This window comes from Chanodichthys erythropterus, chromosome 9, assembly GCF_024489055.1.
Source record: "Chanodichthys erythropterus isolate Z2021 chromosome 9, ASM2448905v1, whole genome shotgun sequence".
In the NCBI taxonomy this organism is placed as follows: Eukaryota; Metazoa; Chordata; class Actinopteri; order Cypriniformes; family Xenocyprididae; genus Chanodichthys; species Chanodichthys erythropterus.
Window position 1 is genome coordinate 13,171,603 of NC_090229.1, and position 27,339 is coordinate 13,198,941.

General features: G+C 39.6%; 1 protein-coding gene across 1 annotated transcript in view; it reads right to left on the reverse strand.

The window, feature by feature from the left end:
- Window positions 1–21,175, reverse strand: part of skia (v-ski avian sarcoma viral oncogene homolog a) — a 71,365-nt gene extending 50,190 nt beyond the window's left edge. Inside the window, exon 1 of the mRNA XM_067394630.1 lies at window positions 19,823–21,175. Coding sequence (XP_067250731.1) covers window positions 19,823–20,734 — 912 coding nt within the window. The 5' untranslated portion in view covers window positions 20,735–21,175. The remainder of the gene's footprint in view (window positions 1–19,822) is intronic.
- Between the last annotated feature and the right edge of the window lie 6,164 nt (window positions 21,176–27,339).

Below are 27,339 nucleotides of genomic sequence, written 5' to 3' on the forward strand. Positions count from 1 at the left end.
ACTGTTATGCAGTCTGATCCATAAAAGAGCGAGAGAGAGTTCGCCACACTTAGCTGAATCAGGTCACACACTAGCAAGCACACAGATGCAGACTCAAAACTCCACCTATGCACAGACACACACACATTAACTGATGACACTTTCACTCTTAAACGCTAACTAACCTTAATATTCAAACTCTTCAAACCCTTTGAGAATTTTTTTTGCATCTTATTCTAAAAATATGGTGCCATAGATATAATAACATATAGTATATATATACATAAATATGAAATTATATTTTGCATAAATACAATAAAGCCTCATTTTAAAACCATTAATATTTTTTGGTTCTGTGATGTATTTTCTTTCCTTAGGTTTTTTTTATTAATTGTCACAAAGCACAAATAAATTATACAAATTTATAGTTTTCCAGTATGTATTCTCTTTGCTTATTTTTTTTTTTTAAATTGTCACAATGCAAAAATAAATCATAAAGATAACATTGTAGAAATCTTTATGATTTATTTTTGCACTGTGAAAAAAAGCAAAGAAAATACATTACAGTATAAAAAATATGAATGGTCTTAAAATTAGGCTTTAGTGTGTTTACGCAAAACATCATTTTATATTTTTTTTCTTTTTGCTTTGGGGTGAAATATGATCAAGAAATCATTATCAAAACAAAATATCAAATATGAAATCAGATACTAATCATGTCCATTGCAAAAAATAAATAAATCAATAAGACTTCTAATTTATGACTTTTATTACTTAGCCAGCTAGCTCAGATCACCTGATAAAATGCTAATTACCCTGCAGCGTACTATATACCCTGAACTTTGGTTTGGCTCCACTGCCTTACTTCTGTAATTAAAGAACTTGGACGCTATGAAATCTCACTCCAGCATGATGGACAGTTGACCCACGGCATCAGGATTGGCTTTCACGGAACGGCCGGCTAGCCGTCTTGAGTGTGAGAGACCATTACACACATGCGGTTTACATGTCTGCACGGCTGCACGGTGGAACTGTAATGTTACCTTACAGGGTTACACATGCCTACGTAACCCCATGCTGTAATGGCTAGTGTCATTTTTAGCGTTGGCTAGAGTAGTAAAAAGGTCAATGGGTCTAAATTTAAATAAATATATCTAACAGGAAAGAAGTGAATTAATAGACGACCAAATCTTATATCATTGCAGTGATCATTTAATCGGGAAAATGCTCATTTCCTGTCGAATGGATGCAGCATGAAAACATTGAGTTGGGCAACCCCCCTCAGTAATGCAATTATTCTCTACATGAGCACACTAGCAAAGGCCCATTTACCACTGCATGTCTGCAGCAGGGTAGGAGTGTGTGTGAGTGTGTGTTTCCAGCCCACCAGCCAGGAAGCAGTCAGTGGAACTCTTATTTAGCACAGGAAGTGCAGATTTGCTTAGCAACCACATTAACTCTCCTGTCACTGAGGTATTTGGAATTATACCTCTTTAGTGATGGGCAGGCGTGCACAGGCAGGCACATTACACACATGCGTGTTTTCCTGATATTTGAACTCGCAGAGGAAATACCACTCTTGAGACGCTCAACGGGAAAAGGTCTGAGCGCTGCTGTGCGCAAACCTGGTACCTTCCCTTCAGTAAATTCAATTCATGTGCCAATCTGAACTTTTTTTTATTTACACTCTCAAAAATGAACGTTCTTTTATTGGCATCTTTGGTTCCTTGAAGAACTTTTAACATCCTAGGAAAAAGGTTCAAAGGTTTTTTAGAGTGGAAAAGTTTTTTTTAGATCATTAAAACTCTCTTCACACTAAGAAAAAAATCATCATTGAAAGGTTTTTTGGGGAACCCAACATGGTTCTTCTATGGCATTGACACCCTGTTTTGGAACCTATATTTTTTCGAAGAGTGTATACATACACACAGACAGCCAATCAAAGCTCACACTGAAACCAATTTCAAAGCCGTTCGGCCATGAGAACGTCACTCTGTAGCTCCCACAGCCAATCTATGGGGTCTTTGACTGCAATCGACTGATAGCTTGACGCTGATAGATTGTTTCTATCGTGAGCCGGAGGAGATTAACGAAAGAGAGAGACAGGAAGTCGAGCCAGTTCCACTCAACAGAAGCTGAAGAGGCCGGCCGATATGTTATCGAAAACTAAATAAACATTTATCAGCGTGTATGCTCTGCTCGGCCCAATCACTTCCCTGTCTCCGCGTCTGGGGCCCCAACTCAGGTTTCAAAGTTCAGCCGCACAATTTACTCGCCAAACAAATCCTGAACTCGGTTGCTATTAAATATGAGCACGAACGAACGGCTGTGATCGCTCTCGGTCGATGTGCCGTCAATCACGCACGACGAGCCGGTGCGCGGTGGGGTTTGGTCGCTATCATTTGTCGGTTTTCACACAATGATTTCACAAGAGAGATCACCTTTGGCTGAGAGGATTGCTTGTTTACACAAGCGTCAATGTGAAATTAAACACTTTTCATGTGGGCTTTTTCTTCGCCAGGGCGTTTGAAACGAGAACGGAGAAGAAAAACACAAGCTGAATGAGTTTGCTTTACAATCTGCTCTTTTGATTCCTTTCAAGTTGGTTAACAGTGTCGAAATGTTCCAACAACTGGCTCCTGAGCAAATTCAACAGTTCCTGCTTGGTGAGGGGTTTTGTGGATGGCGAATTGTTGCGCTTGTTGGTGCTGCTGATGTTGTTTGGCAGCCCTTGTCTTTGGGAGAGGACAGTACAAAGGAGCTTTGATTGGAGTGTGTGTTTGTTCGAGTTGTGCTGACATCTGTGTGTCTGTGTGTGTATGTGTGCGCCCATGAGTCTCAGAGTGGTGTTGGCCTCACTGAACGCTCAGCAGGTTGACTAGAACATGCTGGCTCTTTCCCTCAAAGCCGCCAGCATTCTGTTCCAAATGAGTTCAGCTCGGGGAGAGCCTTCGCTCTGGGGCACAATCACAAGGCTTACTGTTACAGGCATAAAAGAGGGGCGAGGGGGATGGGACCTGTGAATGGGGACAGGAGAGATCCATCCGGAATGAGAATTAGGGACAGAGAGGCAAAGAGGAAGTGATCGATAATATTTTAGAACATTTACCATTACTTACTTGTTTCTTAGGTTTTTCTTCACAAGTTTAGGACTCTTTACTTTTTATATTCATATCTATCTACCTACTGCTCCACCCACTTACCTACCTATATATCTCTATGGCCTATAAACCTTTAAAATTGAAGGATCTTTAAATTTTTTCAAAGCTTTAAAACAATACTTTGTCCGGGTATGACTCAGCAGCCCTTAGACCGGTGCCAAATTAGCCTGCAATGACAACATTCAAGATCCCTGTTTCAGGTCACTGTGTAGTTCATCTAGAGCAAGTCTGACAAACTGAATAGACCTTAGGTAAATGGAGAGCCCCAGGAAGTGGAAGAACTGGCTGAGACCCAGCGAGAGCGACTACACCCAGGCAGAGGAGCGATCTGGGTCTCCTCAGGAGACAGTTTGAGCAGCAGAAAAGAGACGGGTCTGATTTCATCTGATAAGCAGGCAGAGCTGGAATAAGGTCCCTGCACAGGGGACGTAGAGAGTGTGTGTTCTTTTGTCATTGCTGCCAAAAACTACACACTCAAGAATAGAACCTGCTGGCTTAGATCCTCTCTTTTACTTTCCTTCTCCCTGTCTTTTAGACTCACTCCATCTATGCATCTATCTATCTATCCATCTATCTATCTATCCACCTACCTATCTACCTACCTACCTTTAGGTTACTTTATCTTAACAAACTTGCTTTTCTAGTTAAATTCAGGAATTGTAATAAAAACAAACAAACAAAAAAAAAACATTCTCAATTCAGTTATAAATGGAGCACAACCCGGTATGGAACAAAAGTGTGAAAGTGCGTCCCAATTCGCATACTTATGCACTATTCTATGACGTCGTATAAAAAGTGTAAGTGGTGCGTTCACACAGAAAATTCCAAAAAAAAAAAGTGCACTATATGTAGCCGGATGATGCACTTATTTAACAGAAAACATTAAGTGTGGAATGTTGGAATGGATGACATGCACTCAACTGTCGCAGCTTTAATTACATTGCGGAGGGGAGGGGGGATTAGACTCCGATGTTTAAAGACAAAATAAACATGTAAAATTCATACTCTACATGGATGAGTACATAGTGCATAAGTACATAATGTATATGTATAGTGCGCCATTTGGGACATAAGCAATTTCATAATATGGAGAATGTGGCAGCACTGTGGCTGGAGTGTTATTCAGAAAAATACTGAGCTGTAGCCTATTATTGTGGGCAAGCGAGACAGAAGTCTGTGTCAATGGAGAGCTGTTGTGTCTTTAAGCAAGGACAGAGGTTGAGCTGTTTTGTCTCTGTGTCTGAGGGGAGGTAAGAATACACGCTCTCTCTGTCTCACACACATACACACACACACTGTCAAAATACCTTCACATACGATGTCTAAGGAGATGGCATCAAATTCAGGAAGCCCAGTGTAACATCAGAATGTGCTTCCTGCAGCAATCAATAGATCTCAGGGCCATACACCCCCACACATGCACAGACTTTAACAAGGGCGTGAGTGGATAAACAAATTGCCCTTGCACTTTAATCAGACTTGGAGGGAAACAACAAGCCTTTTGAAAAATTTATGTAATTGTTGCTTGAAGAACGGCTTTGTTATTTCACTCTAGTTTTGCTTTAAAAGCCACTCTGCGATCGACCAACCACTTAAGCTATGCCGAAGCCAAATCACAGTCAAACTGAAATATTACCAGCTCTAAAAGACACCTCATCTATATATCTTTGATAGCTATCATATTAATGGTCATTATAAAGCATAAAGTGTTTAAATATGCTTATACTTTGAATACGAATATGTGTTGGCCAGGTCCGTGTGAAATCGTTCAAGAGATCCATTGAGTCGTAGATCGATGCAGCTCCACGTGGCCGAAGAGAGACAGCATTGAAGCTGATGCTAATTGAGACAGAAGTGAATTGATAAGGCCTGCGCTGCATAATAAGCTCGCTTGAAGCTAACACAGGCTAATGTTTCCATTAGCGTCCGTGAAGAGATGGATGGAGCAATAGATGGTGATATGGAAGGCAGAGTGAGCAAAACGGATGAGACCCGGAGACACCATTTACCGTATCCGACACTTCTGGTCAGATTTGTAAGGAATAACAATTTTAAAAAGAGCCTGTGCTAACTTTTAAACTACAGCATGGGTAACCGTTTCTTATTTGCGTTTTTAGTGTTTGCCAATTTATCTGATTTTAGATCGCATCAACTACCTGTGAAAATAATTTAGACTAACAATAAAGAGGAAGTTCATTTATTGGCCTGTCATTCCAATTTTGCACAATCCTGGTTTCGTAACAAAAAATGATCAGCTCTCCAATGAAGTCTGAACATACAGATAAAAGACAAGGGAAACCTATACAACATTGACCTTTTTTAGAAACTAAAGCTCTTTGAGGCTGTATTAATATTTAGAAAAGTATGTTAGTTGGGTTCCATGCAAATAAGTCCAATTAATTCAGTATAGTGCAGATGCATAGTGGATAGTCATGACCTGAGTATTTAAAAGCACAATGTTGTTGGCAAAGAGCTGCAGAAAACAGCAACCACCTTGACCTACAGATAGGAAGGATTGTTAGAAGCCAAGGTAAAGAGATAATTAAACAGACTGATAGGCCTAATACTGAGATAAAGGTCAAAGTGAAGAGAGAAAAAGAGAAGGGGACGATACGTCAAACCAGTACTACAAAAGTCTGCACAGTGCAAATGTAAATAGTAGTAACCTGTAATTAGATCCCTCTACTGCTGCGATTTATTTCAGACATTGTACTTCATCGAGACAGTCTTATAGAGAGCAAACAATAAAGTATTGTCAGATATAGGATGCCCCTTTAAAACCGGGCAGGCTAGTTGGAGGGTACAATTATCTTCAATTTCCTCTTTGAAAAAAAAAAAAAAGAGAGAGCTGGCAGAGATTGTGTTCGGCTTTCTCTCCGATTCCATGTCTGTGTGTGCTCATGTTTGCATGTGAGTGTGTGTGACAGTCCTTTTCAGAACAAGATTACATGTGTGGGCAGGCGAGGAGTGGTTTCAGACAGTAAATCAATGGATTCCACTGTAGTAGTGTTGTAGAATGTCTACAGGTTAGCGCAGAGAGCAGGGGGAGCCGTGCGGCTTTAACCTGAGCCTTTACCTCCTTTCGTGGACACACACACACACACACACACACATACACAGCTCTGGTTTCACACACATTGTTTTATTTAGCATGTCCGCTGTCAGCTCATTTGGAGGAGTGGTACTGGTTTGGAATAGTATTAATTGCGAGGGATCTATGACCTACGATCACTAACCTGAGGCACCACACTAGCTCGGATGCTAATGGTATTAAATGCCACTGTTTCCAACACTTTTAATTTACCTGAAGTAAGCCGAGAACACACACACATTCGTCTAAGGGTTGAAGGAGCATGTCTGTATGTGTATAAACCTCATTCTGAACAACTTCTGATTGGTTAAGAGGTGTGAGCAGACCAGCATTCGTCCAATCACTTCTCAAGGAGAAATTGTCCACTTCCTCAAGTCAAATAAAATGTAGGGCCAAGCCAGACTTGATTTTGTCCATATGGATGTGACTAAAACAATGCCTAAATAGTTATTTAATAAATACTTTGACGAAACAGATATTTAATAAAATGAATGTTATTCAAGATTTTTCTTTTTAAATAACAAATACAATGAATTGCTCAGAATAAGACCAGTAACAATGATACCTGATGTGGTGGAGTGACAAATTTTAAATCTTAAGCCTCAATTCATTCGAAAAAGAAAAAATAGCTAGAAAAAAGTACATGAGAAAAAAGCAACAAATCATGCTCTTGTACTTTACAGGAAAACATGCTGTTTACCATTCAATTTATTTCACATTATGGAAAAATGTCGTTCAGTCAGAACTCTGATTGCTCCTGCACCCCAGCAGCACAAGTCTCATAAATCAATTTAACTAATTGTGGATTTGAAAATAAAAAGTTATTTGCTAACCACAATGTGAAATTCATTGGAAAACCGCAACATGATTCATGTGGGCTACCGACTAGCGTGCCATTGTTAGCGCTTGACAGCAGAGTCTCCGGCGAGAGAAAGCGCGGGGGAAGGGTGCTGTTGAACAGGGACAGACATTCTTTTGTTACCTGTTCAGGAAAACCAAAATAGCCTGTGGGCTTTAAGGCTGGAACTGATACACCGCATCCCTTAATCAAAGAACAAAATGACAAGCTTTCTGTGTCATGCCTAGCCCAGCCTCTCCACTACAGCCACAGGGCTTTAACTGGCAACCATCTTTAGCAAGAGCAAACCAGGAAGTGATGATGAAGTGATTATATTGTTGTGTCTGGGGAAACAACAAAGAGCTCTATTTTTCAAACAAAAAAAATAAAATTTAGAAAATCTGTACAGAGCATCAAAAAATAAACTAGTATTAGCGTACTGAACTACAACTGATATTCCCCTACAGTCTTTGAGGAAAATACATTACCTTGCAGACGTTAGATCAACATTAACTAAATTTGTGATTCAAAATATGCGTAAAGCTGCCTTTTTTATGTTTTTATGTAAACATAACACTTAAAACAGTGAGAAATGCCATCTAGATTAATAATTTAGCAGATATCTTGCAAACGTATGTATATCTCCTTGTTCTGTACATTGCGTTTCTCTCTCTCTACGCTACATTCTACATCTTAAAACATCAAAATGTTCGCTATGCTAGCCTTAAGGCCATTCACACCAAGAATGATAACTATCTTTGCATCCACACCAACACACAATAATGTTGTCTATTCTATGTCGTCTGCCACTTTAAATGCTCAAGCTCTTTAATGTTGGGTGGATTCTAATTGGCTGTCAATGTTATTATCATTCATCAGCTGGACAAAATCATTCTGAAAGTGATTCCAATGATATCTTTTCTCTCAGAAGAATTAGAATGATTATTAAAACTTTATAGTTATCATTAAAGTTACTGTCCTTGATGTGAACGGCCCTTTAGTTTGGAGAAAGCAGGACAAAAAATGAAGCATGGCTTGAGAAGTCCACAGCCAAGACAATAGTCTCAGGCCTGGGCTTTGTCTTCTAGTCTTAGTCATTTTCCTGAGCTCCAGCTGATCCTTTTTAAACATTTGAAGGACAAAAGGAGCCCAGTCGAACCTCAGGATGAGAGGTGCTCTCCATCACCCCAAAGACAAAAACCCCTCTCATGACCACAAGTGTTAGGTCTGCACCCTCCTTTTATTTAACATTCATCAAGACACACTCATGCATGCACAAAACAAGACAAAAAAAACTCCTGATGAAATGCAAACACGGAAGAGACATCAATGGCAGAGCCGTGCCGTGTTTCAGACCGCAGAGTTGTGGTTGTTCATTTAGACGGGGTGTAAGCACAGGTCTTTGTTGGGTTAGACTGACGTCCGCACACACACTCACCCTCTGCCCCAGTAGTGTGGCCTGTAATCTTGTAATTCTTGGCTTGTGGCCTGTAAAGGTCAACTTTGAAACAAGATTACTATGTGTTCTGCGGTCAGGGATTCACCTGAGTGATGTCTAAACCTACACGTCTGCCAACTCAGATGCTACTCACATTTTAGTAGACCAAAGCATGGCCTCTAAAGGCTGTGGGTGCTGGACGTTTCTACCATAGAAAAAGTGGGATGGGGCCTGAAAAATTGGCTCCACCTCAGTCTGGAAAGATCGAAGTGAAAGAAAACGAGATGGTACAACCGCTCCACGTTATGCTTTATTTCCACATACAAATATCTTTTGTTATTCATTATCCCTTCTGATTCATGATTACATAAAGGCGCTTTAATATATCTTTTCAAAATTGTGGCATGTTTTTTGTGGGCAGGTTATGTAGGCTTGTGATACATCATTGTTCAGCATTCGAGTCAGTGGAAACGCTGGCCCCGCCACCATCACCATTTAGAAGAAAAAGGGTATGTGTGTGTGTGTGTGAATGTGTGGATGTTCTGATTCAATGATGAAACATTTGGGTGGGTGATAGACAGATGGAGTTATGAGTGAGTAAATGTATTTACCTCTTTACGCAACTTCACGCAGAATTGTACAATTAATATCATCCATACCCTGCTGGCGGTCTGGAACTGACATAAGAACAGCAGTCACGATAGCAAACCCATTATCTGTCTCTCTCTATCTTGCTCTCTCTCTTTTCTGTAGATGTAGCCAAGAGCCCAGACAGCAGAGTTTCACCCTACCCTGCGATTCCACTCTCAGCAAACATAACTAGAGGATTTGAGTTGCATATTTTCTAGCCGTGTACTGTAATAGTATGTCTGTCTACTCATTTCAATGTCAAATTACACATTATAAAGTAGGCTCCTTCTGTGCAGGACACGCTTCAAAGAACGGCAGTTATAAAAGTCTGACTAACCAAACCAAATTATGGTGCATCTCAAACCAGTGCCACTGGGCCCAGACGAACGCTTCATTTAGAACAGAGCGAGGAAGGATGTCGCATGTCTATTTTTTTCTTTCAGTGGCTGAGTTTACAAGGCTTTACACGCCTGTAAAAAGTCTTTAAGAACTTGCAAGGTACACATGTATGAAATAAATAAGGTAAAATTAAAAAATTAATACAATATTTAATGTATTCATAATACAATTATGTTTAGAATAAAGAAAATGGAGGCCTTTTAAAGATTATTGCATTATTTTCATGACAGTTATGCACATTTCCCCTTCCCAAATTCTCATGCTGTAACACCAACTGGGCGCGATCACTGTCGCAACAGCTTAAGGCTGTCTACACTTGATGCGTCAAAATATAACAAAACTGGGTTTTAATCTCTATATACAAAATATTTTATGCAATATACTTGAATAACATAGGATGTTTATGTAGGTTCTACAAACACGTCTACTTTACATTTCAATCTTTCCCTCAAGCTATGGCATGCAGATTTATAGATAGCTACTATAGGTGCAGTGTGACTCCAAAAGGGGCAGTGTGACTCCAAAAATAACAAATTTTTTTTTTTCATAGTCATTCAGTTTGAGGAAGTGTTGCTGTCTTTCAGTGTGTGTGTATATGTCACGCTGTCTACAGCCATCTGTCTAATGGGAGCTGTATGGAAGCATCTGATTGGTCAGTCTGCCTGAATAGAGAGGGGTTTGATGGGAAGGGTCATGTGTCGGACTTCTCTTAGACACACAAACACACACTGCCAGCTAAAGTGTGACTCACTCCATCACACAAAGACAAAAGGGCTCAGCTGACATTGCAGAAAATCCCCATGCACACACCAAAAAAAAAAAAAAAACATATTTTGCTCAGCGATCTTCAATCATAGTGGCAGTCAAAAGAACTGCTGTGAATTTCAGACAAAAATTTCATATAGGATGCGTTATGTGAAAAGAACTGGCCAATCAGAACAGAGTATTCCAGAGAGCAGTGTAATATACAGCAGGAAATCCCACACAAATTGTATAAAAATTGAATTTATGAGCTTAAAAAACAACATAAAACTACTCACTTCAGTAATTTGACGTAACATAGGACAAATGAATGCATCCATATGCATTTGAGCGGATTGTGAAAGTAGACATTATTGATATATGTAATTCATCCCCGCCCACACGGCCTTAGCTACATCAGACGAAAACAAAAATTGTTTCAGAATCATGCACAATACAATCAAAATATCAAAGAAATTAAGCAAGGTCAAATTTGATATCATGTTGTCTTACTTTTTTTTTTTTTTTTTTTTTTAAATATACAGAAAATAGATAAAAATCTTTATCTTAAAGCACAAAAAGAGGCTAAAACTAAAGGCTATTCTTATAGTTATAGTTCTGTGATGAATTTTTCAAAGCTAAACTCATCTGAACTCATGTTTCTTTCTATCTGTGCCTAACTGTCATTAATAATACATATCAATGCCATGAATGAATGAAAGCAAAAAAAAAAAAAAAAAAGTAGAAATGAATGAGGTTTTATTTGTTTAAAGCAAAGAACGCATGTCACCGATAGAAAGCCAGTCAGAACACTGAATCTAGTTCCCTTCTTTCCTACTTCATTCATCCTTTCCTAATTCATTCATTCACTTGTACTTGTTATTCTGTTGTGACTAGGACACGGGAGCCCATTACGACAGTCTGCCTGAAACTAAGCGTTCACAATGTCTTTCATCAAATCAAACATTTACCTCACACCTTACATATTAGCACATCCAGTCTCGCATTGAGTAACCGAGGAAACCCCCGAAACGCATCTATTTTCCCACCCCTCCTCCCTGTTAATGCCAGACACAGAAAAAAAGCTCCCTCCTCAATCCCACACTCTTCTGTCTGCCAGCCCCCATCGCATCTTCCTCCACCTCCCCCAGCCGCCCCTATCAGGCAGGTATATGAATGCTTTCCCAAAGGCCAGCCAATACAAACACACACACACACTCACACTGACTGGGCTGACTGATGTGTGGGGGCTGGTGGAAGGAGTGTGAAAAGAGAGGATGCCCTGTGATGAACCTCTCTCTTTTATCTGTGTTTATCTCCATCTGACATTAATGAGATTTTAGCTACTGCATCCTGGGGGAAGGGGTGGACAGACTAGGAGGCTTAGCAGCGTGTGTGTGTAAGAGGGTGTGATATAATGTCACAACAGAAGGGGAAATTATGTAAGAGGGTATGTATAATTGTCCAAAATGTAGTCTTCTTTTCGATTGCAATATAACTGAAATCACAACGTTTCTTCGTTCACTAAGAAGCTCTGTAACTGTGTAGGCAGCAAGGGCTTCAGGTTAGCTCTCTTGAGTTACAATGATTTGAGTTGCAAAACCTAGTGAGCTGCCTACTACGCAGCATACTTACTACGTTAGAACTTTATTACTAACCTAAAATGTTATATATAATATACATAGCAATTATTGTGCTGATACTTAGTTTCAATATTAAATCATTTATATATTTCAATATTCAATATATCTCTTACTCATAATTTGGCCAAAATGAGGTATCTAAGGAGTAAAGTGGGATTTATTTATTTATTAAAATTATTATTATGCTACCATATTTACACAGCATATTTCATTTGATGTGAATTCAAATGAGGCTGTTTGACATTTAAATAGTTTCTTCACTATCATTTACATGGATATAAATTGTTCAAATGACAAAACATTGCCTATATAAAACATTTCCAGTGGAAAACAATTGGTTCCATCCCTCACTGCCTCGCTTTTGTTTGCATCAAATTAAATAGGGCACCTAGTGTGAATGAAGTTTATTTCTTAAATATATTTGATCTCTCAAACATATTTTAAAGTCACTGATGGGGGGGGGACAGAAAGACTTACTCCCTGCTGAGGTTGCTAAATAACAATGAACAGCAAAGCTGAATAAGTGCCATTTTGATTTAAAAAAATTCAGCTTGAGAGGTGAAAAACTGATCAAATTAGCAAGGATGTGGCAAATAAGCCAAGCGTGAATCTTCACACATGAACTGAACTGTTAATGTAAAAAAAAAACTAATGAATTGACTTGATTTTGCATTCTATTAGAGCCACAAAAGCAATTAGCGTTTGAATTGTTCCGGGGAGATGTTCGTGTCTTATCTCTAAAACAAAGCCACATATTTTCTCCCTTTGCCCGGTTAATCACAGTTATGATCCATCAGTTCGGGCTTGTCAGTGACAGACTATTTGAAAAATCTTAATTAGCACCTAAAGGAGACTCGTTAGAACACTCAGCTGCTGCTCACTCCTGAAAAAAAGACGTCAAATTTAATAACCACCCAGGACTACATGAGGGATTTTTTTTAAATCAGGATCAGTGGGAAGAATGAGCCTTGTTATGAAAGCAAGAGATTACCATGGTTTTTTTTTTCGCAGAGTTTCATACTTTGTAAAACCGTTCGGGTTTCTCGTCTGGCACTCTTGCGCAACAATAAAAATGACCCTTGCGGATATCCAAACAAAAGCCTGTTCATATCAGTAACCGACTGAACAACACAGGGTCCGTTTCTCTGCCTCGCAGGTCTTTGACCTCACGAGTCCAAGTTCTGGAACATACTTATGAAGACTCTGACCAGTGAGGTCTCAGAACAGCCGTTCAACTCGGTTCTCAGACGGACCCTCTGGTTTATATCGTCGGCAGCTGCAGGACTATCCGTACCCGTGGAGCCCCTCGGATTCTGAAGGGGAGGCAGAGAAATGCGCAAATGCAGCTTTTCGCGTTGCAGCCATTGATATGCATACCGGGGGCCAGCTGCTGCTGAGGCGAGTTGAGCCATCCGCTGTGTGTATGTGTGTGTGCGGCTTAAGAGCGATATGCCTGGCGAATGAGACGGGACATACCTAATATCCCCTTAGGGAACTGGCTTCCTCTCCCAAAGCTCTTGCACCCTCTCAGTTCTCCAGCAGATATCCCAGAATTCTCTGAGGCGCTGGGGGTGGTATAGAGGGAGTTGGAAAGATGCCACTATCTCCCTCCAAAATAAAAATCACAAGTCAGCCGAACCGAACGCAGAGGACGGAAGAAAGAAAATGAACACGCAAGGTGTTCATCAAAAGCATTTTCAAGGGCGTGATTTAGAGTAAATTACGTAGCTTTGTTTCCAAAGAGCGAACAATTAAGTGAGAAAACGGCTTCAAAGGCTGAGAGCGGTTAAATTCTGCTTTAATGACTGGATGATTAGAGGGGTTTACTACCCACTTCCAGCACCTGGGGGGAATTAAAGATCGAGAGAAAGGGAAAAAAAAACACTTGATTGTAGAGGAGACGAGAAGTCAGCAGGCGAAGGGTTCTGATACCGAGCAGGTGTGTGTCTGTGTGTGTGTCTAAGTGTGCCGGCAGACACGCAGCGAATGCGAAAAAGAGAGTGAGAGGGCATGCTTCATTCATTTCATGCCCATTCATACTCTCATTTGCATAATCAGTCTCTCCCTGCACTTTGGGAGTGGCTGTCCTGGAATGCGGCTGTCGCAACTCTCCCTTCCCGTCACTGAGCTGCGGTTTTCCTGCACTGGCGGCAAGAACACGCCGTCTGCCAAAACTCTCTAAATAACCCCTGATAAAACGCCTCCACATTTAACAGGAAACTCAGAGGGGGAAATCAAATGCATGACTAAGTGGGAAATGCTCATGATATGGGCTTTCTTACAGCTCTGAAAAGCGAAAATGCCAACTATTTCATCAAGCAAATCTGACAATGCAAAAAAACGTGCAGTGAAAAAAATATAACTTCAACAGGGCTGTAAATTTAACACATTCATTTAGTGCAAATAGATCAATAAAAAACAAAACAAAAAAAAACACACATTTAATTAAAAAAATAAATTTAAAATATATTTAAATCCATTAATTAAAAATAAGGGAGACATAATGCAAAAAATGCATCTTGTGTGAAGTCTACTTCAGACGGATAAATAAACTCAACTGTAAAATAGATATCTGTGTCCTGTATGTCAACGATACAACTTTTTGTCCATTTAATGCTTTCGTCTGCCATATTAATGTATGAAAGTGATCTTCATTTTGGAGTTCTCATCAAATATTGATTATTTGTGATTCATTTAATTTATTCATCACCATACCATGTAATAAATTAATTTTTAATCAATTGAAATCTCTAAAATTGAGTATCATTAAAAAGGCATTTAGTCACTTACTATGCTTGTTTACAGTCTTAAGGTACATGTACTAAAAACTACGAAAAGTTTTTCCTTTGCTTTTTTGGCATAGAAACGATAAACAATCCCTGTTCGCACGGATCCGCAAAAACAATTAAAAAAGCTGTACAATACATCGATTCTCGATTCACGATACAATGATTCTGGATCGATTATGATATTTTCTCTCTCGAATCAATCCTGAGCTTAGTTTTAACATCAGATGGCGCTCTAGGCTAGTTTTTAACTGCACACTCAAATGCTCACAAAGAAGAGTGCTGGAGAGCGATTGTACGTTTGGCTGAATCATGTAAGTGGTAAATATACTTGCACCTCGGCTCAGAATGCTTTTATGATGTGAGATTGATGTAAACACAGCCCACTGCGAGCACCCTTGTAATTCGCTTCAATCTTTTTGAACTTTATGAATGATTATTTTAGGTTTAGGTGGTGTGTATAAAGGAACTGGAAGCAGATGGTGTATGAGTGTTTCTAAAGCACGTATATCTTCTGTTAAAAACTAAGCTCAGAATCGATTCGAGAAACACGATACAGCGGAAAATATCAGAATCGCTCCAGGTTTTTTGTATCGCAAATCACGAATTGATGTATTGTCCCAGCTCTAGTAGTTGTAGTCTTTGTTTTAAAGAAAACCTATACACCTATAGACTGAACACATAATATGCATGTGCATTATGTCACCATTTTTCACAAATTTCCATTTCTGCAGTTTACACAGATACAATAGCGGTATCGCCTTCCAAAACTTGCACTTTGAAACCCGTTTTCAAAAGTTTGCATTTTCAGGCCCCCCAAAAAACGCTGTTGTCATGTAAATGAACAGCCAAAATGCATAAAAAGTTTTCCGTTTTTAGCGTGTCGTGCAAACGGCCCCTCAAGCTATTTTGTCCTTAATCCACCTAATCATTCAGCGTCACTCCTGTCAATTACGTCCAGACAGTTTTATCAGTATAAAGTAATCATGATAGCTCATGAAGCCAACTCAACACCTAGACTTACACTTTGAACCTGTATACTACAGTACAGCAAACTCAAGCCTTGTTTGCCAAGCTGACAAACTCTTTTGAACCCTTTAAACAAGATCTCAGCCAAGCGTAACACAATTTTCTTCACCACAGAGTATTAAAAGATGATGCGTTTGGACCTGAGACAGCTTGACAGAACATAATGGCTAGGTACATTTTACGCTTAATTATGACTGTGCGTTTGAGCGAGGGACACTGAACATCCTGTCTTTCTGTGTCTTCCGGCTGCTGACTGAAATCACCAGACAGACATGTACTCACAAACACTTACATACACACACACACACACACATATATGTCGAGGGAGGTTGAGTAACTACACAGTCTGTGACCTTCCCTCAGCAAGCAGCAGAGAAAGAGGAAGTTCCTTCACCCCACCCAGAGACAGAGAGAGTGAGCGAGAGACTGCCAGACTACTTTTCACAGATGAGGAACAGTAAGATCTGTAAATAACTCAGCAAAAAACAAAACAGCTCTGTCACAATCGCCCAGACGGCAACAGAAACGCAGTATACAAACTTTTACATCTACATCACTTGCATGTGGAATACTTGATATGCAAGGTTGCAAATGCATAAATTCATACAAATGTGCACATATAACCATTTTCAACATTGATAATAATAAGAAATGTTTTTTGAGCATCAAATCAGTATATTAGAAAGTTTGACATTGATCATGTGACACTGAATTCAGATTTGCCATCACAGGAATAAATTACATTTTAAAATATATTCAAATAGGACACAATTATTTTAATTATTTCAAAATATTACTGTTTTTACTGTTCTTTTGATCAAATAAATACAGCTTTGAAGAGTTTAAGAGACTTTTTAAAAAACATAAAAAATATTACGACCCCAAACTTTTGAATGGTAGTGTATTAACACTAAAAATATATATTTAATATCTCATTATTAGTATAACATATAAATATATTTATAATATATAATAAAAATATATATATTAACGTGTTCTTGTGGCACAGAAAAACCTTTTTAAAAATTGAATAACAGTGTTACTGTAGCATTAAACAGACCATATTTGACCTAAACAGAAAAAGATGACCATAGAAGACGGTTTACGTTGACGCTCACTACAGTGCCCCTTGCAGCAAGGCAGAGAACTGCATTTCACCATGTCACATTGCAAATTACGCCAACATATTTCACATTACAATGACGTGAAATCGAGCTTGCATAGCTCAAAGCATTCGCATCAAGCACATTTCAAGCCTTAGTCTTATTCTACAAACATCTGAAATTGTGTGGAGGCCATTATGAAGTCATCAATATCAAATCGCTGACTCTTCCTGGCAAAGGAGTGACCAGGCGGTCGGGCGTATGTAAAAATACACCGAATCTCCCCTCACTAGATGGATATACTGATATATTCCACTTCCGTTTCCAGACGGTTTGAGAGTGTTCCCTCTTGTGTGTGGTGAGAGGCAGGAAAGCTCTTGAGATGAATAAAAGCCTGCTGTGGGGGGTCTGATAATGTGATAATGCAGAGAGCTCCAGGACATTCGGGCTCACTCGAGACCGAAGGAAACAACTCAATGTTAACGAGCCAACGTCATTCACCGTAAGGGCCCATTCAATCTGCAAAGCACTTATGACACACATCGTCCGTGCAAAAAGAGACAGAAAACGGCAAATGTGTGTAAACACGCTAGAGCGCAGGCCTCGGTTTACATTCTCTCGCTCTATTCATAAAGGGAAAGTAACTGGGTGAGAGCTGGAGGTGGTGGAGGGCTGATCACAGAGAGATGGGAGGGAGGAGATGTTGGTGAATGCACTTCTTTGTTGGTTCATACTCCGTTTCCACCACAATACTCCAATCCCTGCATCATCAGCTCCATTCAAGGGAAACAGTTCATGCAAATGACCAGGCTTGCCATTCATTGAGTGTTTGTTTGTGTGTGTGTGTGTGTGTGTGTGTGTGTGTGTGTGTGTGTGTGTGTGTGTGGTGTGTGTGTGTGGTGTGTGTGTGTGTGTATTGGAGGGGGGCACATTACTAAAAAACTTTTCCTCTAATCCTCTACCTCACAAACAGGACCCTGTCTGCAGCAGGAGTCAAGCATTAGAGCCCCAGGGGTAAGAAGAGCCGCCACACATGCGAGTAACCCGAGACTGGAGACAACCCAAAGCAGATAAACATAAAACAATCAGCCCGAGACTGCTTTATCGCATTATTCCTTCCAAAAATACCCAGAAATGATGCATATTTAAGCAGCAAACTTGGTTGGAGTGCAGCTCAGAAAGCAGGTTTTTCCCTCAGCAGCCCTGTGATTAAACCCTCAATGGTCCGATCATTAAAAACACATCCACTGTCAAGTACCTGTGATAGCTAAACGGCCCATTTCGGAATTACCATAACATGACGCCGTTGCCGTGGGACATGTGGAAGTCATGCTGAGCTCGAGAGAGACAGATGGAGGAACGAGATGATAAAAAAAACAAGCACTAGACAGAGAGAGAAATGAAGACCACAAGCAGCCTTTAATGGCTCTAAATGATTGTTTGTTTACGCAGTCAGCACTGTATCCACAGTAAAGGTTAACGGGACAGAGGTTGTGACACTGAGGGTTAGTTATTGGTCAATTAAATTCAGTAAAGCCCAGAAATGCTCTCTGATTTTTTGCATCAGTCTGCTCATGTTAAATATTTCATGCCATTAAATTTAGGCCACTGCGACGGCTATTCTATCTTGATGTCCGCCCACAGAATCCACATCTCACCCCCGTCCCGGATATCAGGTTGTAACATTTGGACTGGGAAACCAATATCATGATAGTCTCTGGAGTCTGAAGACTGGGTCACCAAAGAACTGACACTCTTGGCCCTTTTCCAAGCACTCATCTAAGGAGGGAAGCTGACACTACTTGGAATATTCCAATGCAAAACTTAAGACATACAAATTTCACCCTGGTGGTGTGGCTTAGCAGTTAAAACATCTAGTCTGCCAACTTTAAGATTGTTGCTTTGAATACCAGCAGAGGTGATTCATGGACATCGCCACAGTGCCCCGTCGCACTTAACCTCAGGTTGTGCCAAAGGGAATGTCCCTATAAGAAGCGCACTGTACGTCTGCCAAATAACTACTTACTGTTAAGTCTGAAGTTTGTGTCACCAAAGAGCTGACACTCTTGGCCTTTCTCCAGGCATTCATTTCTAGACGACTGTGGCAAGCCATTTCAACAATATCTATTTTTATGTTTCTGATAGTTATTTTTGAATTACTAGTAACAAGTAATCCAAAAGTGACTAAAGTTTCAATATCACTCATAATTATGTCACTAGTTTCAGTTGTTTTTTTATTTGCATGATGCAATGACGAGTCAGAATAGCTGTTTTATTGTTCAGTACAAAATGTTTCTAGTACACTGTAGAAAAAGAACTGCTGGTTTAAATTAAAGTAAGTAACCTGGTTGCCTTAAAATTGAGTTCGCTGAAATTAAAAATTTGAGTTGATACAATGTAGGTGATTGGTTTCATCAACAAAAACTCAAAATATTATGTTCTCTGAACTACAATTTGATTTGACAAAAGAAAAAATGTTCTGATGACAAATCAATAGTGTCTAAGAAATTAATATGATCCAATTAGTTCTAGGAAAACCGTCACAGATACTAGTAGCCAAACTATTTCTAGTAAGCCAGAATGAATACATATTAAATAAATAGGAAATAGATGGAAAACATATAGTTGGAAGTGAACAGTTGATGTCTGAAGCACTGAAGCAAATATTTGCTACTACCAAGATAAGTAGCAGCATAACAATAGTTTTCAATGAATTACTAATTTAGTAGGCTCTTGTCACTACTGGAATGAGCATCAACTGAAAGGTTATTCATGAAATTGGAAAAGATGGTACTAGTCACTGTTGGCTTACTGCTGGTCATTTAAAAACCAGCAGCAGCTACTAATAAAAAAATAGGCACTAGTTAGTTTAAAGGGGTGAAACGGCTTGTCATAGACGTCTGACACTTACAGTGCACACTACAACAAAACTTAATCAGTTCTCCCCGTACTAGAGCAGCGCAAAATGCAACAAACTGGCTCACCCGTGATGCTTTCCGCTTGTATTTATTGGCGAAGTCAAATTTCTCCTTTATGTCATCCAGGAGCTGCTCGAGACGCGCTTTCTCCTCTTTCCCCGTGTAATCCGGACTCAGGAGCACATACGCCCTCCAATTTGCCGAGTCAAAGCCCCAATGGCAAGTTCTGTTCTCCAGCGATTTGTGACTGTGCACCACGAATTTCTGGGTCGGGTACATGAGCCTGCAGTCCATGCATTGGATGCAGGGCGCGTTGGGACTCGTGTAGAGCTCCGGGACCAGCAGACCCTTACACTTCCCGAAGCACTCGTGATAGATCTTGAAGCTCTTCTCGGTGAGTTCCAGCTCGATGGAGCCGTACAGCTCCTTCTTGGAGTGCGGCGGGTACGTGCCCCCGTAGATGAGCGCGTTGCACAGGCGCTCCGCGTCCGTCTTGGTGATGAGTCCGCAGGACGGCGCGGAGAACGGCAGGATGCCCATCACCTTCAGGATCTCCAGCTGGTCGGCGGTGCAGCGCGAGCAGTAAATGTGCAGGTCGTCGCACACCGAGTTGATCTGCTGGAGCGAGAAATCCCGCAGCACCGTGTTGAGGATCTGCGGCAGGCACAAGCGCTTCTCGCCGCCCACCACAAAGCACGAGATGGTCTCGCCCTCCAGGACCGTCTCGCACCTCTCCGTGGAGCGGTCGGACGGGATGAAGAGCGGCCCTGGCATCACCGGAGGAGGCTGCATCGGGGGGAGATGCAGCACGGGCTCCGGGACGTCTTTGCCATCCTTCTTGAAGAGCAAATCGTGTTGCCATCTGGCCGAGAAAGCGGCCGGTCCTCCAAGAGAGCTCATGGAGCTCAGGTGAAACTGTTTGAGAGTTTGTTGCAGTCCCGGGTGAGGCTGGAAACTCTGTCGTGTTACTGTTTCCATGTTTCGCACACCGCGTTGTCGTTGAAACCGAGCGTCTGGCGAGAAATACGACTCAAAGGTCCTGGTACCGCGTCTCTAAATCCAAGTCTGTGAAAACAAGCGCAAGAAGGCCGATAGGGCTTCATCAAATCCCCACTCAGACGAAGGTTACCACCGGCGTGTCTTCTTCCCCTGCAGCGGGCTCTCTCCTGTCCATATCCACAGACAGACGCGTACAGAAAACTCAAGTGTAACACAAGCAAAAGCGCGCAAGTTGCAGCAAAACTATCCCACGGGGGAGCCGAACTTGTCCCACGTCAAAATCAGGAGTCAAATACACAATCCGCGAACTTTAAATCCGTATTTTTCCCTGCGAGTAGAGATCGCTGCAGCCGGACACGGCGCGTCGCCTCCGCTCCTCTGCCCCTGCAGTTCAGTATGACTGAGTCAGTGAGCACAGCCTCTCGCGCTCTCTCGCTCGCTCCCTCTCTCTCACTCAGTGTTTGTGTGTGTCTGGCTCAGTCATTGAATCCCAGCCAAGAATGTGACTGACTCCGCAGGCTGTGGCTCTTCCAAGAACCAGCCTTCACTCCCTACTGCTGTAGAGAGAGACAGTCACTGACTGTACTTAGATCTGTTTATTAATACAACTATTTATTATTATCACGATCTATTTTTACTTTTTTTTTATTAATTTCTTACCTTGATTGTTATTTAGTTAGTAATTACATACTTGTATAATTAAATGATATAATCAGACTGATAATTATTATAGTATAATAATTATCTGATTATTACTGATAATAATTATAACGATAACAATAATGATATGACAGCTTTATTTGTCATCACTTACAATATTGTCAAAGCATACTTAAAATATTAAAATAGGCAATAGAATACGAAAAATAAATAGGTTGAGGTAAAAAAAAAAAAAAGAAATAATAAAAGAAAGTGACAAGCAAAACAGCACAACACTGTTTTTGTATTAGGCCCCTCCTGTTCGAACCGCCCGCTCTATGCAGGACTCGACCCCGGGTACGCTGGCATGGGAGTCGGGCGCTCTAACAAGGAGGCTAAAGACCACAGTCTCTAGAATCAGTCAGTCATAGTCTCTTACACTATGTTTATTAAATTAATTGTGTACCACATTTTATTCTATTATTAGTGCACTTTTTAATTTTTGCCATTTTTATTAATACTTAATGCAAATGTAGGTTTTTCTTTGTTTCCATCAACCATTTCTGTTATTTCAAATGTATGCATTTCATTATCAGTAAATTCAAATTTGTCAAAAACAACACATCACTGCAGGTTGTCTTCCACCACTTTTAAATTAAGGCTGCAATTAAACCTCAAATAGTTCATAAACGGTACATTTGTACACTGAACACTGTAAGTGTCAGGGGAGGAGGAAATAAGATCATTTTTTGCAGGCAGGCATCAGTGGGTTGATGGGTGGAGTCTGAAACAGACGCTCTAATTTAGACTGACTGCGGTCTGAGTTTGTAAGCTTTGGTTTTCCTGAGACTTCTAGACTGAGATGAGTACAGCAGACTGAACTGGGAAAGTACTGGAACTGCATAAGCATGTTGTTTCACAATGTTTGTATGACAAATTACTTTTAATATTTTGCCAATAATATCAAACCATTCGGTCAAGCACATCAAGCAATAATAATATTACTCGTCATGTTTACATTGTAAATGCATGTTAATTACATAAAACGATATTCAGTGCCATTACAACATCTCAGGTTTGTGCCATACAGACCTCCAACACTTCCTTAATGTGAATAATGCTGTGACCTATATATATATATATATATATATATATATATATATATATATATATATATATATATATATATATATATATATATATATATATATATATAGCCTATATTCATATCTTGCTGTTTAAATCAGTATATATATGGATGTTATGTCTGTCTGTAGATGGCTATGGGATTAATTTCATTCACATTTCCTCTAACACTACAGTGCTGAACATATGTAAGTGATTTATTAATAATTCTCTTTAGATTGAGTCCAGCAGAGGTCAATGTAATCTGTTGCAGTAGCTCCCTCTAGCTCCAAGGTGATGTTACTGCAGGTGGAATACAATATGACAAATGGCCTTGATGCATTGCATCAATTCAACAAACTGCCAACCATTTGTAAAAGGGGTACAAAATTAGAAAAACAAATACATACAATATACATTTAAAATTGTAAAATAATGTAAAATGGAGCTACAGAACATTTGATTTGCTAAGAAAACTGAATAATGTGAATAAATCCCTTTTAGCTGTATTGACTATATGAGCTAAATGCATTACCAGTTCTTCATTTGGATAGCTTTAGTTTTTTTCCACAGACGTCTATATGTGATTTGGTCTTGCAGCTTCGTGATAATGCGATGAGAGAAGGGAATTCTTTTTAACAGTGCCTTAGATTCTTTCTTTCAATAGTTTTATTTGGATTTGCGTCATGGATTTTGGAAAAGCCCAGCGAGTTTGACCAAAATATGATCATTAGGCCTCTGCTGTCTCTCACATTTTTGCACATATATGGAAATATGTTCAAATGGGTGGTGTGAACACGAACTGCTGACCCAAACTCTTTTTGGATGAGGTTTTTTTAGGCCTGTTATTAAATGCCAAATATTACTCATCCACCATAATGGACGTGCAATCAAAAAATGAATAACAATAAACTTTTTTTCATCCCATTAAGGCTACTCGCATTAGACGTTGCAGTATTTCTGTCCTTGAATAAAATTCCTTTGTTGGCTACTAACATTAAATAGTTAGAGTCAGATAAGCACACAAGCTTTATTTAGACAGCTGTAAAAAGCATATGAATAGAAAAAAAAAACACTCTATTTTGGATCCAGAGATAGAAATCCAATTCGTGACTATAACAACAGGTTTGTATAAGCCAGATCCCTAAAACGCAAATGCGTTGGGATTGGTTGTTTTTTGTGTAGGCGTCATGACATGTCTGCAGTAATTACATTGCAGAAGAGTCAATTACCTATTTAAATTTATGCAGTGACAATTTAAATGGCAGACACATTACGAATGTTTGCTTTCATGCACCGGTAACAGTGTGGGAATCAGTGAATCAGACTTGCTAATTCATTTATTTAATCTATTTACTTTAAAAAAAAACATTTATTTTCTGAAAGAGGTAGACAAAAATGGAACAAAGAGGTGTGAATAATGATATTTGATCTGGTGGGTCGCCATTAAAGGTTATGAACTGCACGGTTTGAGAGAGATTTTGTGTGTGGTTGATGTTGACAGCCAGTTTTCTCTGCCCAAGCTACAGCACCACCACCCTCTTAACAAACAGGATCAACATATATCTGGTAGGCTCAGATAAGAAGAAACTAAAGATAAGTGCTGCATTACTGCCATTTATTCAGCATTTAAGAAGCAGAATTATATGCAGTGATACATGCTGATGTTTTGTAAACACACGGATTAGTGGTGGGCAGAAGTCTCGGTTTCTCAGCGCTGCCAGTGCAACCTGTGCCAGCTGTCTGACAAGTCAAACCCGTCAGAGCCGCGACCTTTTTGAGAAAGGGCAGACCTGCAGCTTAATCATTCTGGTGAGAGGCCATGCCCACATCTCTCCCCGGAGATGACGCCACTCCTCCGGTTACATACTGGCAGCTTGGCAGGGGCAGAGGTTTGGTAACAGATACTGGCTGAGAAGATTTCTGTCAGACTCATTTTGCAAACAGTGTCTTAAAGGTGATGTCTGTAATGTTTTTTAAGGTTACAAATATTTCCTAACTTTAAGTAAGCCAATTGCAGGTTGATTTCCTTTAAAATTACAGTATTTGTTAAAAAATGATCTATCCTTACACATCATTATAATTATTTTGTTTAATTAAAGGGTTAGTTCAGCCAATAATGAAAATTATGAAATTAATGACTCTAATTAATGTAATCACTGCTCCAAACCCATAGGATTTTCATCTTCTGAACACAAATGATCTTTTTGATGAAATCTGAGAGCTTTCTGTCCTTCCATTGACAGCTACGCAACTACCACTTTGACGTTTCAAAAGAGATAAAAAGAGATTGTAAAACTAATCAATGAGTTGAGTGGTTTAGTCCAAATTTTCTGAAGAGACTCGATCGCTTTATATGATAAACAGATTGAATTTAGGCTTTTATTCACATATAAAAAACGATCAGCGAATATAAACAGAAGCTCATCCGAACCTGCTTGTCGCGCAAGAGCGAACATCTTGCGAAAGCTCAAACGTGCTGCGTAACACACAAGAATGAACCTCATTGGTTCTTGCATGCATCAATCAAACATGCTTGAGCTTCCGTTTGTGTGAGTTGATGAATGTTTACATGTGAATAAAAGTCTAAATTCAAACCGTTCATTATATACAGCCATTATGTCTCTTCAGAAAATTTGGACTAAACTACCCAATTCATATGGATTAGTTTTACGATCTCTTTATGAATTTTTTGAAGCGTCAATGTGGTAGTTGCAAAGGCAGTCAATGGAGGGACAGAAAGCTCTCAGATTTCATCAAAAAGATCTTCAATTGTGTTTCAAAGATGAATGAAAGTCTTGCAGGTTTGGAAGGACATGAGGGTAATTAAGGGTGTCAGTAATTAAAGGTGTCATCGAACGTTTACAAGATGTAATATAAGTCTAAGGTGTCCCCTGAATGTATCTGTGAAGTTTCAGCTCAAAATACCCCATAGATTTTTTTTTTATTAATTTTTTTAACTTCCTATTTTGGGGCATCATTAAATATGAGTCGATTTATGCTGTGGGGCCCCTTTAAATCTCGTGCTCTCCACCCACGGAGCTCGCGCTTGCCTTAAACAGTGCCTAAACAAAGTTTACACAGCTAATATAACCCTCAAATGGATCTTTACAAAGTGTTCGTCATGCATGCGGCATGCATGCGTCGGATAATGTGAGTATTGTATACTGTTATATTGTTTACATTTGATTCTGAATGAATTTGAGGCTGTGCTCCGTGGCTAACGGCTAATGCTACACTGTTGGAGAGATTTATAAAGAATGAAGTTGTGTTTATGAATTATACAGACTGCAAGTGTTTAAAAATGAAAATAGCGACTGCTCTTGTCTCTGTGAATACAGTAAGAAACGATGGTAACTTTAACCACATTTAACAGTACATTAGCAACATGCTAATGAAACATTTAGAAAGACAATTTACAAATATCACTAAAAATATCATGATATCATGGATCATGTCAGTTATTATTGCTCCATCTGCCATTTTTCACTATTGTTCTTGCTTGCTTACCTAGTCTGATGATTCAGCTCTGCACAGATCCAGATGTTAATACTGGCTGCCCTTGTCTAATGCCTTTCATAATGTTGGGAACATGGGCTGGCATATGCAAATATTGGGGGCGTACACCCCGACTCTTACATAACGGTGTTGTACAGTGTTGAGTATTTACAGTGTTTAAACAAATGAGATTAATATAAGAAGGAGGAAACAATGGAGTTTGAGACTCACTGTATGTCATTTCCATGTACTGAACTCTTGTTATTTAACTATGCCAATATAATTTTTTCATTCAAGGGCACTTTTAAGAATTTTCATTTTTGGGTGAACTAACCCTTTAATGTGCCCTTGTAATCTTTAATCAAAATAATTTCCCGTCCTTCTTGCACCAACATCTCTTCTCTTCTTTGTTTACTGACACGAGGACAACCTGTCACTCACATGACATCAGCACAACTATCTAATCAATTCCTGATGGGCAAAATCAAGTCCCGCTCTACATTTGTCTTGTCCGAGAAGCTGTTTGACATCACAATAGGGAAGAAAAAACTTATGTTTCATGCCAAATTAATGTGGCACTTTCAGAAGACTGAGTTTTGGGTGGAGCTATCGGTTTAGCTAACCAATGGCGGAAAAGGGGAGTGTTCAGGAAACCTGTTTAAAGAGAAAAAAATGAAAATTCTGTCATTTACTCACTCACATGTTGTTCCAAACTCTTAAGGCGATGTAAAATTAATCCATATAATCTAAGCGTTTTAATCCAAGTCCTATAAAGAGAACCAAGGCTTTATATGATGCATAGATTTAATTTAGGCTTTTAATCACATATGTGGTTATATAAACTCACATACAGAGAGCGCATGACATATGGTAAACACAGAAACTCCTGCTGCATCACATTCAACATGCACGTTTGAGCTCACGTGTTTCATCAAATAAAGTGATCTCTTCACAAGACTTGGATTTTACACCGCTGATTCATAAGGATTCGTTTTATGGTGCCTTTATGACCTTTTTGGACCTTTTTGGTAACCTGTGCCTTCAATGGAGGGACAGAAACCTCTCATGTTTCATTAAAAATATCTTAATATCTTGTGCTTCAAAGATTAATCAAAGTTTTATGGGTTTGAAACGACGAGAGAGTGAATAAAAGATAATGGAATGTTTGATTTGGGGTGAACTATCCCTTTAAAAGCAATGATTAATTTTGAAATTTTGTTTGGTGGCATTAGTGATGTAAAAAATATACACTTTCCCTTTAAATTAATAGTTCACCCAAAAATGAAAATTATGTTATTTGAAAGGGGTGATTCATTGCGATT